The following is an 18486-nucleotide window of genomic DNA, read 5'->3' as shown; positions in this document are numbered from 1 at the left end:
ATCAATGGCATGGGAGCTGGTGACTAATGCCTCTGGTACTGGAATCCCTCCATTGTCGGATATCAGTGTTCGCTTCACGTTTCACAATAGGATCAGCATTGCAGGCTCGACAAAGATGCAATCATTTCTCAATTTTGGTTAGTCCGCTGCCGAGTTTCCTTGAACACAGTTTGTTGACTAGGCAAATACATTTGCAATCGTATCCCAGGGAGAGTCGTGCAAGGCATGTGGAAACAACACCGGTATCTGTGTTTCCTCCTCTGCTTTGAGTGCAGCAGTGGCCATGCCCTGAGCACTGAGCCTTGGCGATGCAGGTGCCATGGTGAGATGTTCTTGCGGGTCAAACAGCTCTGGTCATGCTGGGGTTCAACCCCACCTTTTGCAAGAACACACTTGCTGCAACCAATGAGCACTCAAACGCCTCTATGGTGTGTGCTCCGAAATCTTCTTCGTAATACTTCCAACTGGAGTAGCACGATGTTTCTGGGTTTGAAATATTTACCGGATTGCTCGGAACAATACAGTGGTACCTCAGAAGACTGAAGAAATTATCCCAAAAAACGATTTGAACGAGTCTGACCATCGCATACCTGGGCTTTTCCAAAGTACTTGATTTTAGACCTTTGAGGTGCCCTTATATCTTCAATGAAATCGCCAACAAGTTTTGTTTAGTTTTTGACTTTTCCTCCTCTCCCATGAGTACAAATAACTAGTCATCAGCAAGCACTAAAGTCATTTTCGAGATTGAAATAAATTCGAATAAATCATTCCAACAAAACAAAATTAGGAGAAGATAAGGAAACAAGTAAACAAGCCCCTCCAACCCTTGTAAATCATTCATCAACATCGCGCGGTTCATGCGTGTTCCAGTACTCTTCGTACTCCTCTGGGGTTTGACCAGACACCGGATCATAGTGAGTAAGCGGAGCCAAAGGAATACCAAGTTGCTCGAACTTGTCAAGGCGCTTTCTTGTAATTTCCCTTTTCTTATTGACGCTGTAAACCTTGATTCGATGGGCGGAGGATGTAACGTGAAGGCCCCAGTTCCATGCAGCGCGAATATTTAGCGGTTGCGTATTGATAGAGTTGTCCCAGCACCGACAAACAATCTCAATCCACCCCTCAACCTCACAAGGGAGATCATACTCCCAGGTACGCCACGTCCACTTGCCCTTTTTGGACAAATTTTCAGGCGGCACATCATACCATGTGAAGCCGCCATCTGCAGATAACTCAACTCTTTCGGGCCATCGGCCTCCACCGGAGTAAGCCCAGCCCTTGCATCTGATCTTGCCCATATGGACAATGGCCTGCTTGGTCCACGGAGACATGATAGCGGAGCTCACCGGCATCTCTTGGATTTGAATACCGTCTGTCGGGCGCTGGTTGTATTTGCCCACTTGCTGGTTGAAGTAGAGATATTCTCTGCTCTGGACTGGCGCAATGGACGGATTCTTGATAGCCTTGATGCGGTAGAGCCACTTAACGCTCCGAGCACCAATATATCCGAAAACGAGGACTCGTAAAGGATATCCATGGATCTTGGGTAGGGGCTCGCCATTCATCTCCCAGGCGAGCATGACCTCATTAGCTTTGACTTTGGACCATGGGACGCTGACCACGTAATTGCAGACCTCAAGATCTTTGACATAGGTATCGGCACCGTAGAACTCGAGATGCTTGGCTGGGCTGATGAGCCCGCCGCAGTCCTTGATGACCTTCTTCAAGCTGATACCCACATAACGCGCTGTGCCGATAGCGCCCTCAGCCCACGGTGCTTGCGGAACCTCATCACCCTGCCCACCGTACATTGTAATCTGCTCAATACGGCGGGTCCCAGAGCATTGCATAGTGATAGTCTTCTCCATCCGCGGAAACTTGCTCTCATCCATCAGATCGTTCAAAGTGAATCGCTGTGGATGCTGTACCAGCCCATCCAAGGTCAAGTCCCATTTGTCCTTTTCGATGAGAGGGATGCCTCCGTGATTCCGCACAAAATGAAGCGGATTAGGCGTGATCACTTTAGAGGTGACTAGTCGTTTGGGGGCCTCTCCGTTGTAAGGGAATTGCAGAAGGTGTAGCATATCTGGATGCTTCTCGCGAAGAACTGTGCGCCAGGAGTCATCTGCGATAGATGCAAGCTCCCCGCCAAGCGCAGCATGCCATGCTTTGAAGTCGTCGCCAGGAAGCACGGGGTTAGTTCCCGGGATTGGACCGAAATTGAAATCGGGGCAAGGCGCGAAGGTCTGAGATGTGAGAATTTTGTGTGCTTTTTCCTTCTTTTCAGGATAATCTTCCCACTCCACATATCTATTACACACAAACCGTAAGCTCTGGACTTCCTCAAGTTTGGATATTATGTTATGGGAAACAATACCCTTTCCATCCTTGCCGCTCTCGAGCAAACAGCTTGGTGCGATTGCCGACCGAGCGAATAGCCTCCTCATCCTGCGTCAACTTCGCGGGTCGCGGAGGATACAAGTGAATAGTGTCACTTCCAGTTTGATCAAGGATAGGCAGCTTGTGGCCAGCCATCCCCTGTTCTATCTTCCACTCATCGGGGCGGTTTGTTGTATCCAACGCAGCATCGATTTCCATTGTGGATGCAGGTTGACGTCGACTTCGAAGAGCAATATCCATAGATGAGGGGAATTAAAGCCAAAAGATGTTTTCGAGTGCTATTACGACCGGGCTTTTATATTAAATTCCCAAGGTTGTGTTCGACCCAGACCTCCGGCGCGCCTCTGACGCGAACATTCACCCCAGAATTAACTTTTGTCAGGCTAGAAGAAGGGAGGATTCCGATCCTGACTGTCAGCCAAAGAATTCTCTCCCTTTGGGTTCAGTGACCTTTGGCCGATTTGGGAGTCTTTGTGCGCCGAATGATCAACGTGCCAGAAAGGGTCGGTCCCTTCATTCCATCCCTCATTCCAGTGACCCCTGGAAAATTTTTCCTGAAACTCAATTGGTCTGAAGTATTAAGACCAAGAATAGTGACAGCCTGAGCTGGAATCTAGGGTAACATACCATTGACAGCGAAAGATACAGGAACCGTCCATTCCAACTTCAAGTCTTCTGTAAGGAGTACTGGGAGCGCGTTTCGTGCCACGAATGGCGAGTATAGTCCTACGTCTTATCCACCAACCTTAATTTCCTAACAAAGTAGAACTATACACCAAGAATTTGTCTTGGTCCAAATATCATCTTTGTGTACTTTGGTCCTACTAACCAGAAGGAGTAAAAATCTAGAGCGGCAAGAGAACGAGGAGTGTCAAACTGCCACACAGAAGTTTAGAACCAACAAGGTAACACAAGGTAACATTGAAAATGTAGGATACAGACACTCTCGGTATACCGGAGTCGAAGACAGAATTTCCTTCGTACGCTGTCGTTTCTAGTGGTCGTAGCCGGCTCCTCGTTGCCAAGGGCTGGAGTTGTTTTGAGATCTGTAGGTTGTCGTCAACGCTGATGCGCCCACGGGGCCATCGCAGGCCCCGGATGAGGTCGGAATGCCCCGAAAATGGTCGTAGTTGGGAGAAGCGCCGCGGCTGCTGGGGAAGAGCGACGTAGACGGGTCGATAGGCGACGCTGAAGGCTGAGGAGCATAGTTGGGGTGGACGCTGTTGCAGTCTCCACTAGAGATAGAAGCGCGATCATTCTCAAATTGGCTGTGCTGCTCGTGGCCTCCCTTAGGCTCGTTGCGGGCGGTCACACCTAGGGCATCTAACTCGGTATTCAAGTTGAGGTTGGTGTGTGTCTTGATGAAGGAGCCGCGGTCATCCCGCATCGGCTGATAACGCGTGTCAGGGTACTTCGAGAAGATAGCATAACCCGCGGCAATCAGAACAAGGATTATGAGGACTAGGGCAAAAACAGCGTTGTAGACAAAGAAGATGACACCCATGATACCAGTCGCCATGCCTGGAGGATTGAATACATCTGAGAAGACTAGAAGGAAGCTCGCGTTAAGGAAGTTAACCGCAGCAATCGTAATGTTGAAAATGTTGGTCTTCTTGTCCATCCACGGACGGAGAATAGAGACACTGACTAGCATCGCTGCTTCAAGTATGACTAGAGCCACAGATTGTACAATAGGGTCAGGTTGACTAAGACCGATGAACATTCCCTTAGCGAGAATATAAACGAGAACTAGCACAATGAAGTAGTATGCTGTCGCACGGTATTGCACGTAGAGGAAGCCCCACTTATTCACGTAAGTTGGGTCCGAGTATAGGATGTAGGCCGGGTTCTTGTGAAGCATAATCGAGCGTTTAGCCAACCGAATCACCTTCTGGGAAGCCCAGCTAAGCGAGACGAATAAGGATAGAAACATCACCGCCGCTAGGACAACCTCAGCGGGCGAATCCCGCTGGATAAACTCCCACATGCAAAGAAGGCACATTTGGGGGAAGCCAATTAGCGATAGTCGGAATAGGATACCACGAAGGACCACCTTCCAGCTTTTCCGGAATTCTTGGAAATTGTCGCTTTTTATTTTACCATACCTGACGAGTAGCTCGCAGATCCCTGTAAAGGATATGACGATAATCATGACAAGTAGGACGAAGACGAAAAAGAAGATGAGACCAGTTAGGAAGACATTAGTTTCCTCGATGTTCGCTCTGAATCCAACACGGCTAATACCTCGTACGACCACGAGTTTTTGGGTACCCGATGATTCCCTCTTGGTCAAATAGGTAGTAGCTCTCTTAAGGAACTTCACCGCGGGTTCTATCACCGGATCAAGGAGGTCACGCTTACGGCGCCTAAGAATCTCGACCGAGGTAGTCGAAAGCTCTGATAACAGAGCCGTAGGGGTTCCACCTGTTGATCGTTGATACCAGGTGCAGATTGTGTCGAGAAAGTCCACATGGATGATTCCTATACTCCATTGGAAGTTCTGAGTCCATGATTCCACGATTGGGGGCATATGAACCGAAGTCATGCCTATCATTGCCTGCCCCTGCATAAACCCAAAAAGTGAGAGGACATTAGCCGCAACGTGAGCCGCGGTGTTAGAATGTCCTAGCCCAGAGGTGATGGCAGATGCTATTAAGCCTAGACAGCAGATAATGGCAGTAACCCAAGCGACTGCTTCCTGGTAGACAGTTTTGCCGTTAGAGAGGCTAGCCTGTACACACGCAATCTTCTCCTTGGTCTCCCTGTTGTAAAGGACGGCCTGAACGGACGCATCGAGATCAGGAACGGTGTATGCGATACTAGGAATGCCTTGGATTGTTGACTCCGGAACGGGGATATGAATGACGGGCGGCTTGATTACGCCAGCACGCATCGGACACAAGTCCACATGCTGGCTCAAGAAGCTGCAGAGGTCGATGGTCTGCTGTATTGCCTTGTAGCCATAGGCAGTAAGGGTGACTTCAGCTAGGATAAAATCGCTGACAGCGGAGAACCCCTCGAAATTCAACTCCAAGCTGCGATTTCCGGGATAGAACATGACGTTGAAGTAGGTTGCTGTGAAGTTGCTGCTCTCCATACAGACGCTAAGCGCATCGGACTCGATGTAGTCGACCGCTGACGCCCGGGGCGCCAGGACGGAGACGAAGAAGAAGATGAGAAGCCATGTTAACCGCATGATGGTGGATTGGAATCAAGAGGTGACTTGCGAGTCACCGATGGGATGGCCGGAGGAGAAAGGGAGGAATGGTGAGCCAAGAATATGACAGCCTAATTCTAGATTACAAGCCCCCAAATCGGGCCCTAAACCGCATTCGTCGGTTTAGGCCGTTCCTATTCGAGTTATCCCCTACTGTATAATTATCATTTCATCAACTAAACCGCGATATTTGCTTCAACTTGATGTTATTGACCCACACATCCCCAGCCCTAACGTATTTCATCAGCGAGCTACACAACTCAAAATACCATGGTAAATGCGATAAATTTCAACTCGATATTTCTACAATCACCAGTTAATTCTATTTAATCATTGATCTGATACGAGAATGACATTGTAAATAGTGTAAGCTAACTTGAATCTAAAATAAATATTTACTTATCATATTACTAAAAAAAAAAATCCGTGCATGTGGATGGACTACAGAGATGTACTCGCCCGCTACAGCTGCTGAACATGAACACATCATAAATTTGTAGACCTCATGAATAGGTTAGATGAATATTAAATCGTACGAGAGATACCAAAAAATCTCATGTTAAGCTATTTGCTAAGATATCGAATGGTAATTTATCGCATCCACATGAAAGTCTTTGGTGTGATCTTGATGTCTTCCAACGCAGCCTTCGAGCGGTCTTGAAAGGAGTGTATAGTTCCGCGCTTTCCGAAGGTTCTCTTGGATTTCCATTATATTTGAAACGTGCGCTTGAGCTGCTTATTTGGCCAGACTAAGGTAGAAGGCTATAGATAGATAAGAATGCGGCAAGTCAAAATTAGACTACGGCTACATTCATGACTGATATAGGAGGCTTATTATCAGCTTCATGGGTCGGGGATTGATCCATTAATTGGCATAATATCACAGTGGCTAGAGGCAGTATATTACGTACCCGTAAAAGAGAGATGTAGATGATATCATGAAGTAGATATGGGAGTCTAGCTTTCACCCAGGCCGATGACCATAACGTTATCTGTGACTAGTCCAGTCCTTTTTGAGTATATCGACCGGTTTCTCGGCCACTGCGTACACGCTGCTCACGATATTCCCCACTGATACTGTTGGGAAAGATTGGCTCGTCTGCCACTCTGAGGCCCTGCACACCTTTGACCCCGCAGGTGCGAGTCCAGTCCATCGCCCATAGCAATCGAGCCACATACATAATACTCGCCCAAGACAAGGTCCCGCACAGATTGCTTCGCACTCTCGATGTTTTGCAGGTCGACGTTCCTCCTTGGAACTGGCCGGCTAGCGATGATGGCCTTCAGATGCGACGACTGGCCTACTTGATCTCCCCAGCGGAGTCCGTCTGCAAGCATCGAAAAATCGGCCTGGTGGCCAATGTAATTTTGCATTGGGCCACGGGTGGTTTGATAGGATCTGCCATGGGCTAGCTCTGAATTTATCTGAAGGTTATGGTCATACTGTTCTTCTCAATCTTTACGTATCCTCTCGATACAGGATATTGCAGGGAATTCGCCAGTATAAAGCCCCACTTCAAATTCAATCTCGTGATTCTGTATTGGCTTCCTTCTCATCCGGGTACCCTAAGCACTCTGTCCGCGAAGCGGCTCAACAAGTATGCTCTAACACATCCAGCATAATATCGCCTGAAACATCGCTCAGCACAGCAAGCCCATCTTCCATACCCGACTCTGATGACGTTCCACTATCTAACGAATCCAAGAGCATCCGTGTTCTTATTGAGGATTATAATGACATTAGTCTCATCTCCTTGGTATCTGATTGTCTCGTTCTTCATATACCATTGATCTCTTTATTGTTCCTAGCTGTGTAGGTATCTCGATGCTTGCCATGGACGGCCTCGAGTCTACTAACAAGATCCGCCAATGTGGGAGGGGACAAGCGCTCAGCTCCTCCCATACCTTGATTGTCACGGGGATCGCTTAGTCTCGATGCAGCAGCACTTAGCGCGGACTGCAGAGATCAACAACCACTTAGTCAAGCCGCTTTCGCTTCACGAGCTCAAAACGACAATAATGAACCTTGTAATGGTGGGGTATATTGTCTAGCGTTCTAGAGGAGGTAGAAGATCCTTTCCTTTAACCTTTTTGAAACACACTGCGGGGTAAATAACAGCGGTTCTGTGGGTTCTACGTCAGTACCCTGGCAGTATCGCTTTACCCAAAGCCTATGTCTGCGGTTTGACCCCCTGATCCTGCTGTAGCCCCACTTAAGGCTGCGGCATTGCGTTTTCCCCGAGGAACCTAGGTCGGCAAGCTGAAAAGAACACATTATCACATGGACAAACCCATGTTTGCTTATTCAAAGCTTTAATAATAGTTAAAAAGATCGGGAGACCCCACCTTGGCACTTCATTCTTGTTTGTTGCTCCATTGATTTACCTTTTGACCGTGAATACCATGGCAGCGGCTACCACAGACATCCCAGCTGGCTGGCTCGGGAACCTCAACGCATCACAAAAGGAAAAGCTAGGACAGTTTTGGAGGATCTTGATGCAATCATGGGACCCAAGCATCCCTGCGATAAGCAGTGAAGCAAACGGGAATATGACAGGACCTCGACGGTTTTTCTCCTTGAGTCGGCGCACCGAACCTACGGAAGAGGAGATTTCTGCAATCCCCGAAAACCTGCTGAAGACGCTGAAAAGCCTGGATGCGAATGCAACCGAAATTAAAGCTGTGGGGTCGCTTCTGTCCCAGCTGCCGGGCGACGAGCTCCGAGCTGCCTACCTGACAATCCTCAAACAAGATCATCCCGACGCGTTGTGCCTCCGATTCTTACGCGCAGAAAAGTGGAATGTTCCCAAAGCGTGGATCAAATTTGTCCGGGCCTTGAATTGGCGGGTTAACGAATTCAAGGTAGACACTGAGGTGTTGCTCAAGGGCGAAGAGCATAACCTGGCGAAATCACGACAAACAGAGAACTTGGCAGAGAAAAAGGATGGCGAGGGCTTTGTGCTACAGCTCCAGACTGGAAAGGGCCACTACTATGGTGCGGACAAATGGAACCGTCCCATTTGTATTATTCGAGTGCGATTGCATAACCCGAATGAGCAAACCCAAAAAGGGTTGAACGACTACATCATCCAGTGCTGTGAGACGGCTCGGTTACTCATGGTTCCTCCAGTAGACACAATGGTAAGTGGATACAGTACCTTTCCGGAGAAAATAAAGCTAATTCCTGCGGTAACCAGTCCATTGTTTTCGATCTCACTTCATTCAGTCTTTCGAATTGGGTAAGTTAGCATCGCATACTGATAATTATACCTCCCATCAGCTGACCTGAACATATTTAGGACTTTCCTCCTGTCAAGTTTATCGTTGACTGCTTCCAGGAGAATTATCCCGAGTCCCTTGGTGCGATGATTTTCTACAACGCACCGTGGATCTTCTCCAGTTTGTCCAGCTTGTCTGCAAAATAATAACTATGGCTGATCAAATCCAGGCTTCTGGAAAATTATTCACGGAATTCTCGACCCAGTCGTTGCATCCAAAGTGCACTTCATCAGCGGTGCAAAGGAGCTCGAGCAACTTGTCCCCAAGGAGCACATTATCAAGGAGCTTGGCGGTGAAAAGGATTGGGAGTATGAATACGTCGAACCTGCACCACAGGAAAATGACAAACTGAAGGATACCGACACACGAGATGAAATACTTGCGCGAAGGAAGACACTTGGCGATGAGCTCTTCAGCCTCACCACGGAATCGATCTTAACACCTGAGGCTGAAGGGTTGAAGGATCGCCGAGATGAGGTGATCAAGAAGTTGCGTGAGAATTATTGGGAGCTCGACCCTTTTGTACGCTCTCGTACTATTCTTGATCGAACCGGGGTTATCAAACCCGGGGGAAAGATTGACTTTTACCCTGAAGAAACTCAGACCCAGACCCAGACCCAGACCCAGACTGAGACTGAGCCTGAAAAAACGAGTGTTATGACAGACCATGTGGAGACCAAACAATCGACAACAGTGGCTGCTTAAAGCTTGGTCTAGAATCTACTACAATATCCATGGTTTCCTTGTCTTCTGTGATTTGAATTGATTTAAGAATCTACTACGGCCTATCCTTTATCCAGCTCAGCTTTCCAAGTTCCCAGCAATAGAAAGAAGTGAATGGAACAGTAGGTAGGCATCGATTATCCTCCCGCTAATTTCAATGTGGGTTTATTAAAACCTTTTGACTATATACTTGCCAAAAGCTTCCATTCACCAAGTATATTCCGACTCATCATCATGGCCAAACCGCCAGCAACCGACATAATTCCTCCAAAAACCCACATGGCGTTGAATCCGTGATCCTGTAGAATTGTCCCCGCCACCGGGGTTCCAATGAGATTACCCACTGTCATGGCCGCATACCCCATTCCCATTCTGGTTCCAATCAAAGCCCTATTGGGAGAAAGGCGAACAAAGCATGTTGGTGGCAGCGAGACAAATGCCCCGGAGAAGAACCCATACAGCAACGCAACCACCACAACTCCCGCCATATTGGACAGGTCAATCAGTGCAAACATCAAGGCACCACATATCATGGTGCATACAAAAACGATGTTGAACGGACCGACTTTGTTTGCGAAGATGTTGGGGACTATTCGGCCAAGGACTGATCCTGTTGTAATAATCGACAGCAGGTAAAATCCCACTTCGTCGGCAGCAACCTTCTTGGTAACCGCAAAGTACTGGATATAGAAGAAGGGAATGTTAAGCGATATGAATGTCAGGATTCCACCCAGAACGAAGAATGTATATGCGGGTTCTTTAAACGCGGAAAGATCCATCATTTTCCGTTTGCTGGAAGGCTGAGCTCGGATTTTAAATACCAATAGTGGAATCAGAAGTGTAATGAAGACAATCAGACCCATTGCTCGTACAGTCCAGCCGAATCCAATTCGGTCAATGAGTCGGTGGAAGATTATCGGATACAGAACTCCACCTAGACACAAGTTGACTGTTATAAATGAAATTTTAGCTTGGAAATTCACATACCTAACCCGCCCCCTGTGGCCGCGATCCCATTTGCAAGGGCCAACCTTGTATCAAAATAGGTGGACAGAATAGCAACACCAGGAATGAAGATAAGTCCGACTCCAATGCCAATGCAGAAGCCCTGTGCAAGAATGACTTGATAATATTCGTGACACAGACTGGTCATCATTTGTCCAAATATTACTAGGAAGGAGCCCGTGGACAACAAAACACGGAAGTAACCTGCGTCGTAGAGAGGACCTGTGATTAACCCTAAGATTAACAGCAAAGAGGATTGCACCGAGCCTATCCATGAGATAGTGGAAGATGACGCCCTGAATAGGTCTCCCGTCTCGTAGTAGGTTTGATATGCGCCAAATGTGTTGAGGATTCCCCTGAAGATATGTGTTCATTGCTGTCTTTATGTTTTGTTATGGAAAAAATGCTGACCAGGTATTGAAGAAGATGAAAAATGTTCCCACAGTTTGGATCCACGCCTTTGTTCCGCCATTAGGAATGGAAATAGTATCGTTTGCAGTAGCCTTAGGTATGGAGAGGTTCTTGCTTGCTTGAACGGTTTGATCGCCGCTGAGCCGTGAGTTGCCACTTCCTTTTTCGTCCATAATCAATTAGAGATTTAAAAATGAGGAACATGAAATAGAACTATCGTAAGACCTTCCACAACCAACTTTAAGTAAAATCAAGTTATGAAGGGACGAGGCTGTCATTGAGGCCGGGGTTGAATAACCGGACGCCGAAATCCCGGTATCCAACCTGTTCTTATAGGCAACGTCCACAATAATTTCCGTGTCTATCTAACCTTATACAGTTTAATTGTTCCCTTACTAATGGGGTATACAACCTTTCCGTCTGACGGTGGCTTTCGCACGCTTGACGAGCATCGGAGGTCGCCGACAGGTGCTACTCAGCGGACACACTTGCTAGTTAGTCCCAAGACAAATGCATCTACGTTCCTTGAAAACAAGCCTCCAATTTTCAATATATATATGTTCCGTACATGCAAGGACTCACATGCAAGGTCTATTGCTTGGTCATTTGAGACTCGAAGCATAAACCGATCTGAAAGTATGACACGCACACAAGATGCTATCCTCGGGACCCCTCTCTAAACATTCTCCATATGTACCGGATAATGTCTGGCAAGTCTTGGCTTGCTTTTTCTGTTTTAGTGCTCACTGCTTGCTCCCTGAGTAAAACTGAGCACGGCGCTGAGCGCCCTGATCTGCTCACGGAGCATGACATAATCGCAATAGTCTGCTCGGGGATTAATAAGGGGAGGGGCTCTAAGGGGAGAACACTTTTTGTTAGGGAGAGAACAACTTATGTAATAAAAGTAATTACATAAGTAGAATAATCATGTGACCTGTATTTAGATTTCAATTTTCATTTTATTATTTACATGATCTTCGAGGATGCCCAACTTCACCACATGTAGAGCACTTTGGGGGCGCCTTCTTTCTCTTCTTCATAGGCTCTTCACTAATGATTTCAACTGCCTGCGCTTCCTCCCTCTTCCGTTTTTTAGGCTTAGGCAATGGAATTGTAGGCTCCAAAATTGGAAGATAATCTGAACCCCCATCAAGATCTATGCGCCAGAATGGGTGGATATCTCTTTATGAATTAGCTAAGTTTCCTTTATATAGCGAAGGGGAGGGGATTCAAATTGCTTCTCAAATTCTAGAAGCCTAGAATTATACGTATCCTCTGTAGTAGAATAAATTAGCAGATTCCACAATTGTAGAAATTTTTTATGCTCTTTATTTGTAGAAAAGTGCTCCTTTGTTTTTTGTACCACATTTTTATGAATATGCCATATACAAAGTAAATGTGGGTACGTAGGGCAGACAATATTTAATGCGCCTAATAGAGCTAGGTCTAGATCAGTACAAATAATAGGTTCAGAAGGTATAGGGTCTAAAAGGGAGAAAAACGCATTCAAAGTCCAAATATAGCTCTCTTCTGGTTCATTACGCATAAAGCAGAATGCGATACTAAACGTCGAGTTCGAAGGGCTTATGCTAATAATATGCAATAAAGGCATTTGATATCGATTCGTTTTATAAGTGCAATCTAGCACAAAAACCCTATTATATTTATTACCGTATCGAATTGATTTAGGGTGCGTAAATAGGAAGAAGAGGATACGTCCCTCTATATCTTCATTTAAAGTATATTTCTATGCGTTCTCTTGTAAGATTTTAGTAAGAATTCAATAGGAGTTCTATTACCTATCTTCTGTCTGCGTAGTGCGCTTCGCGCATTATAGATATCCCTAGTCGTAATTAGGGAATTTGGGTGCTCCCGTTTAATTAAAGAATAGATATCACGGGGCTTTGCTCTAACCTCAGACAAATTCTGGATATTATTTAGTTGCTGCTCGCTAAGTCTACGAGTTGACGGATGCGCTATCATACTATGATTAGCTTCATGATTATGACTTATACAATGTACCTGTAATTCCTACTTCCCACTATTAATATTCCGCTTGCCATATAGTCGAAATGGACAATTAGTCCGTCGTGTAGTTGTAATTCGTCGATTTGCTCCTACTTGCGCATTAATACGATCATGATAAATTCTACCACGATCGCAGCCAAGAGAGACGTTTGCATTTGCTCTTGATCCTATAATAACAATAGAATAGCCTTGGGAGTGCGCGTGCTGGCGTACAGAGTCTAATAATAGCTCTTTAGAATCGAAGATCTGTTCTGTAGGGGGCTCCATTATGAAGTAGATAACTACAGGGCTTCAAAACAAAAAGGGTGGGGGGGGGGGGTAGCCAGGACTTATCGAAGAATAGACTATAGAATGATGATTGCTGTTGTAATCCAAATACAGATCACATGATTATTCTACTTATGTAATTACTTTTATTACATAAGTTGTTCTCGCCCTAACAAAAAGTGTTCTCCCCTTATCAATTCCCCAAGTTGTGGGATTCCGTTGTCCAGAAATTACATCAGTTCAAAAGCGGATGAGGCAAAAGCAGACTGCAACTTTCGAAGTAACGTCTCGTGCTACAGAGTACGAGTAAGCCTTAATATCAATGCTGGCCTTAATGTAATCTCCGGAATTGCGGCTGCAATACAATATCTATCTACTTGACAGGAAATTTCTTGGTCTCCCAAGTCTGCATCTTCGCACCCCGATAATACAATAGAACAAGTGGCAAGTGAGCAGCAAACAAGATGACCGCCAGGCAACCAAAAGCAACACTATAGCCACTATGAGTGTTCCAGGGCGTAACAGCATAGACCAAGCCGAATGCTGACAAGTTCTTCAGAGCATTCAGCATGACGAGCACCTGGTCAGTTCGTTCTTGATATACATCGGCCATGTATGTATATGTAATGTTCCCAGCTATGACTAAGGCTAGATTGACCATGAGCTCTCCTAAGAGCGGTACAATCCAATGGAGACGATACTGGGCGGCAGTTCCGAAAAGGACGAGACCTGCGGGGCCTAAAATGACTGTTATGATGGCCATAGAAAGTCGCATCTCGGGAATAAATACGCCCTCCGTATTTCTGGTCATTTGCCATGCGACGTACTGCCATGAATTAGCTGATGATGTGATTGAAGCTGTAAGATCAGGGGAAACTTACCTTGTCATTCGCCCAACCCCCAATAAGAATTCCTAGAAGACAGCCAGTAGTAGGCGCAAACGAAGTAAGAGCCACCTCTTCTAGAGTGGATCCGTATACCGTTGGATAAACGATGGAGTTGCTAGTTAATAGGTAGTCATTGGTTGCCAGGAATAGCGAGAAAAATATGGTGGCGAGCATAACCGTAGGGTGAAAGACGTATTTCCACGGCGCTGCAAACGACCTCCACAAGCTGGAGGATTTTGGTGGTCCACCACCACTTCCGGGACTCAAGCTGAAAGTGTGGATATATCGGCGCTTTGCATCTCGTTCACACGCCTTGGATCGAGTAAACGTAGTCTCTGGAAAAATGAAGGCAACAACCATAAAAGCAATGTATGACATGATGACCATGGCCCATGATGGCGCACGCCACCCATGATTCATAGCTGCGTATCCTCCAATAAAGCCGGCAAACGTAAAGCCACAGAATTGGAATGCAGTGAAGACACTCGTGCTCGCAGCGCGCTGGTGTAGGAAGAAGGTATCGGTGACAATCTGGGGTCCATATGCCTCTGGTGATGCGAAGAAGAGAGAAGCGAGAACCCGGGCGGCAACAAATTGGGGGAAAGTAGGTGCAAGAGCGGCCCAGATTGACAATGTTGCGGCTCCAAAAGCGGATATCAGAAATGAGAGCCGTACTCCTATGAGGTTCCCAATGGGGACCCACAAAAGGCACTGTATACTCGTTTAGCATTATTCTGGCTCTGAGTTTGTACCGTTGTAGAGGGAACCTACCCCAGCTCCATATGCAATGAGGGGGCCATTAACTGTGTAAGCTACAGACTCGAGGGAGGTATTGTAATTTGCGGCAATTTCAAAGAAAGCAGGAGTCTGTCAGGTGTCTCCCAGTCAGCCTCCGGAGGTAGGATATTCGTTAATGCCAATGCATTTATCTTACGATGATAATCAGGTTGGCAGTTCCCAGAAAAGCCCAATATGCCAACCCAATCAAAACACGACCTTTCTCCAAATGCGAGAAGTTCAGAGGATCGTGCGGGTAATCGCTTGGTTGAGGATCAAGTAAGATTCCTTTTTTGCTATATTTCAATAGCCCGCCAGACGAACGGCCGTCCTCGAGCTCCTCAAGCATAACATGCTCTTGGAGATCGACGTAAGTATCTTTATCGTCCATTGCCGAGTGAGCGGTCTTACTTTTCATGGCTGAATATGTTCGCGGTAGAGAAGTATAGATAAACGTCGCAGGTATCTAAGTCGCGTGATAGAGAAAGAGAGATGAAAGAACAACCGGCAATTGGATTATATATCTTGGAGATCTCCGGGCTGCTACCCCATGGGGTGGATGGCGGAGGAAGGGTCCGATCTGCATCTGCAGGGCCAGAGCTAGACCTCTATCCTAATCTCGCATTGGATATTTGGATTTCTGCTAGTAAGATATACCCGAACTTTCTACGTGTCGACCATTGTGGAGCAGTAATTTACAGCTCCCTCTCATGGGTTATTTGACTGCCCTACATTTCTCTGCTTTTTGCATTTGACCTTGGGTTTGCACCGCAAATTGGACCAATTTACTCCGGGTATCACAGTATTCTCTGCTCTGCTCCGGTGATCGCTCCACGACACAGACAGTGCAGTTGGTTTTTAATATGCCTATTAAGTTAGTACAATTTCCCCTCTCAACCTTCGGTTTCTGCCCCTGGTTCATAGAACATTCATTCTTTGCCCGACTACGATTCACGGCGTCTTTAATCACTAAGGTTCTGTATCGCTAATTGAGAAAACTTAAAGCATGTAAGTACACTCTTACGATTCAAAGCACGAAACTTAGTCGTTAATATCTATCAAAGGATAAGTAGGTATCGGTATAAGTCTCCGACGGAGGGTGTGGCCGCGAGACAAGTGTTGACAAGTGTTGGGTAAGCCGTGCGGCTCGGCGTGTTTGCCCGGCGGAAGCCCCACTCTCATATACTGAAATAGTACAATTTGTCAAAAATCGACGGCACGATTACCCATTATGGAATTGCAATACACGAATAAATTAATCTCTGATTAAGATAAATCTGGGAATGCCCAACAATTTAGGGGGCGAGATAACTAATAAAGACTAGTGCAAAACAGAAAATAATGAGGGGAAAATAGAGGGGTAGACGATGTATCCAATTCTTGACACAATTAACTAACAGTTAACTGTACTATGTTCTCTTCGTTGAAGAAGCCCTGAAGGGGAGCGGAAAGGCAGACTGGAATGCGGAGGGGTACTACTTGTTGAATTGGCCATGATGTTTGGAAGAACCTGACGAAGTCTGTTGCTGAGGACGGCTTTGAAAAGGGGCATTTCGACAGCGATACCGTGGATGACCTCTCTGTGTAGGAAACGCTAGATGTGCAGTCAACCCCTCATCCCGGACCGGCTATCTGGGGCGTAAATTCGCCGGGGCTTGCGGGTCGCATTAGGTCTCTGGGCTGGAAGGCTCAGAAACCATCGAGATGGGAGTATGTGTTGGAAGCTGTTACCTATTTTATATAACAGGAACTATGGGTTAGGATCTTTACTTATTCATTACAAACACAAGTATACAGATTCTAGCTATACTGCTCTACTTGGGAGTTTGATTCAGGAGTAGACTTTGCCAGACGTCAGTAATTTTAGTATATGCACTGCAAATGAAAAATTGAGTGTCTCATAACCAGTGTTACTGTAGGATAAGTTAAATCTCAGTAGGAGACTAGGATCAGCACATGTTAAGTCGAGAATTTAAAACACATTTACTGGGTTTAGGATCAGATAGAAACTGGAGTTATTAGTTATAGTGTTATCCTCGAAACAGATATATTTTCTTTCCTCTTAGGTCTTAATTTGCACAATTGTAGACACAAAAATCTCGTAGCTTGTAGTAACATCAACGAAGCGCAGCATACAACTTCGCAAGGCGGGGGAACAGCTCTAGGGAATTCTCACGAAGAATGCCTTCCATCTCCGCATCGTCATAAAGACCGGAATCCTTGGGCGCATTGTAGCCGTCCAAATAAGTGATATTGTCATCGCGCTTTGTGTACGGATAGTCAGTTGCGTAGAGCAGACGCTTCGACGGGATACCGATATCTTTGATAATAGGGTACTGCATCGGGGAGGAGATGCTGGTGTCGAAGTAAATATTCTTCGTCGCCAGGAGATCGCGCATTGTGAGACCCTTGTTTGTCTTGGTGATGACATTGTCAAGATGCTGACGGCCGATCCTGTCAGCAAGGTACGGGAACGCTCCGCCATTGTGGGAAAAGAGGAAGCGGATATCCGGTTGGCGGACGAGGACACTGGAGTGGATGATGCTTGTGATGGCGCGGGCGGTGTCGAAGGGGAATTCCTGGACGACTGTACACAACTAGATCAGTTGCATGCTAAATTATTGAGTACTGCGTTGTTGACTTACACGGGCCGAAGTTTAGGTACTCAGGCATGACCGTGTCCGCTGGATGGATGAAGACGACCGCTCGCAGCTTGTTGACCTCAGCCCACACAGGCTCAAAAGCGGGATCACCAAGATAGCGCTGGCCTAGATGAACCGTTAGCTAGGAGGAGGCTGATACGGAGGTTGTAATCATATACCCATAGCGGTGGTCACGGCGAAACCATCCGGGGGTGTCGGAGCGGAGGATGCTTCGCGGATAAAGGTTATGCTCTCCTGGATATGCGGCAGCGGGAGAACAGCGAAACAGCCTTGTTATAACGTTAGTAGTGCCCTGTCCTTTACAGTTCCAGGTTCTATACCAAATCGAAGGGGGTTGAAAGAAATATATTCAAGCTGGGCCTGGAAGGACCTACGGCACAGTTCGAGGAACTTGGGGGCCGTGTAGCCGTTGTGCCACTCGGACTTGATAGACGGAGTCTTGAGGACAAATACAGAATCATGTTAGGAGCCAAATCTAATACTAGGTTAGTTTTCCAAGACTCACAATCACAGCAGTCTGAATGCCAACTTCGTCCATATACTTGATATGTTCTTGTGGCGTGGAGGGAAAGGGGGAATAGTTGAGATTGTAGGAATTGTCCTCAAACTCGGACTTCAACTCCGGGACAGTTCTGGGGAAACAATGGTGATGGACATCGATACGTCCGAGGCCGGCGAAGGCGATTGACCGTTGGCCAGACATGATGTAGGTAAATAATTTGATGCGAAAGGTTTAACAGTTCAAGGCTTCACAATTTCATCATTCCATGTCACTGCAACATCACTAGATATAGTCGCACCACTTTCCACCGCAGCCGACTTCTAACCT

At 46.5% G+C, this 18486-nt stretch overlaps 6 protein-coding genes across 6 annotated transcripts; 1 reads left to right on the top strand and 5 right to left on the bottom strand.

Moving 5' to 3' along the window:
* Positions 1-833: 833 nt before the first annotated feature.
* Positions 834-2598, bottom strand: N7474_008080 (sulfite oxidase; the record flags this gene model as incomplete). Its single annotated transcript, XM_057199490.1, has 2 exons — positions 834-2310; positions 2378-2598. 2 exons carry the CDS (start codon positions 2596-2598, stop codon positions 834-836), a joined length of 1698 nt encoding a protein of 565 aa, XP_057050191.1.
* Positions 2599-3394: 796 nt separating this feature from the next.
* N7474_008079 (transient receptor potential ion channel family protein) lies at positions 3395-5596 on the bottom strand (the record flags this gene model as incomplete). Its single annotated transcript, XM_057199489.1, has 1 exon — positions 3395-5596. The coding sequence occupies one exon, from the start codon at positions 5594-5596 to the stop codon at positions 3395-3397; it is 2202 nt and encodes a 733-aa protein (XP_057050190.1).
* Positions 5597-8020: 2424 nt separating this feature from the next.
* On the top strand, positions 8021-9601 carry N7474_008078 (CRAL-TRIO domain-containing protein; the record flags this gene model as incomplete). The annotated part of the gene is made up of 4 exons (XM_057199488.1): positions 8021-8758; positions 8815-8856; positions 8917-9016; positions 9066-9601. 4 exons carry the CDS (start codon positions 8021-8023, stop codon positions 9599-9601), a joined length of 1416 nt encoding a protein of 471 aa, XP_057050189.1.
* A 200-nt stretch (positions 9602-9801) lies between these two features.
* N7474_008077 (MFS general substrate transporter) lies at positions 9802-11208 on the bottom strand (the record flags this gene model as incomplete). Its single annotated transcript, XM_057199487.1, has 3 exons — positions 9802-10553; positions 10607-10980; positions 11036-11208. 3 exons carry the CDS (start codon positions 11206-11208, stop codon positions 9802-9804), a joined length of 1299 nt encoding a protein of 432 aa, XP_057050188.1.
* A 2495-nt stretch (positions 11209-13703) lies between these two features.
* On the bottom strand, positions 13704-15412 carry N7474_008076 (uncharacterized protein; the record flags this gene model as incomplete). The annotated part of the gene is made up of 4 exons (XM_057199486.1): positions 13704-14156; positions 14212-14928; positions 14989-15084; positions 15152-15412. 4 exons carry the CDS (start codon positions 15410-15412, stop codon positions 13704-13706), a joined length of 1527 nt encoding a protein of 508 aa, XP_057050187.1.
* A 1554-nt stretch (positions 15413-16966) lies between these two features.
* Positions 16967-18360, bottom strand: N7474_008075 (amidohydrolase family protein; the record flags this gene model as incomplete). Its single annotated transcript, XM_057199485.1, has 6 exons — positions 16967-17003; positions 17131-17581; positions 17640-17762; positions 17816-17926; positions 18032-18095; positions 18163-18360. The coding sequence occupies 6 exons, from the start codon at positions 18358-18360 to the stop codon at positions 16967-16969; spliced, it is 984 nt and encodes a 327-aa protein (XP_057050186.1).
* Positions 18361-18486: the final 126 nt, after the last annotated feature.

The sequence above is a fragment of the Penicillium riverlandense genome (genome assembly GCF_028828495.1).
Source record: "Penicillium riverlandense strain IBT 135883 chromosome Unknown utg000007l_segment0_segment0, whole genome shotgun sequence".
NCBI classification, from domain to species: Eukaryota; Fungi; Ascomycota; class Eurotiomycetes; order Eurotiales; family Aspergillaceae; genus Penicillium; species Penicillium riverlandense.
The sequence above is the reverse complement of the archived record's forward strand: the minus strand, read 5'-3'. Positions and strand labels throughout refer to the sequence as shown.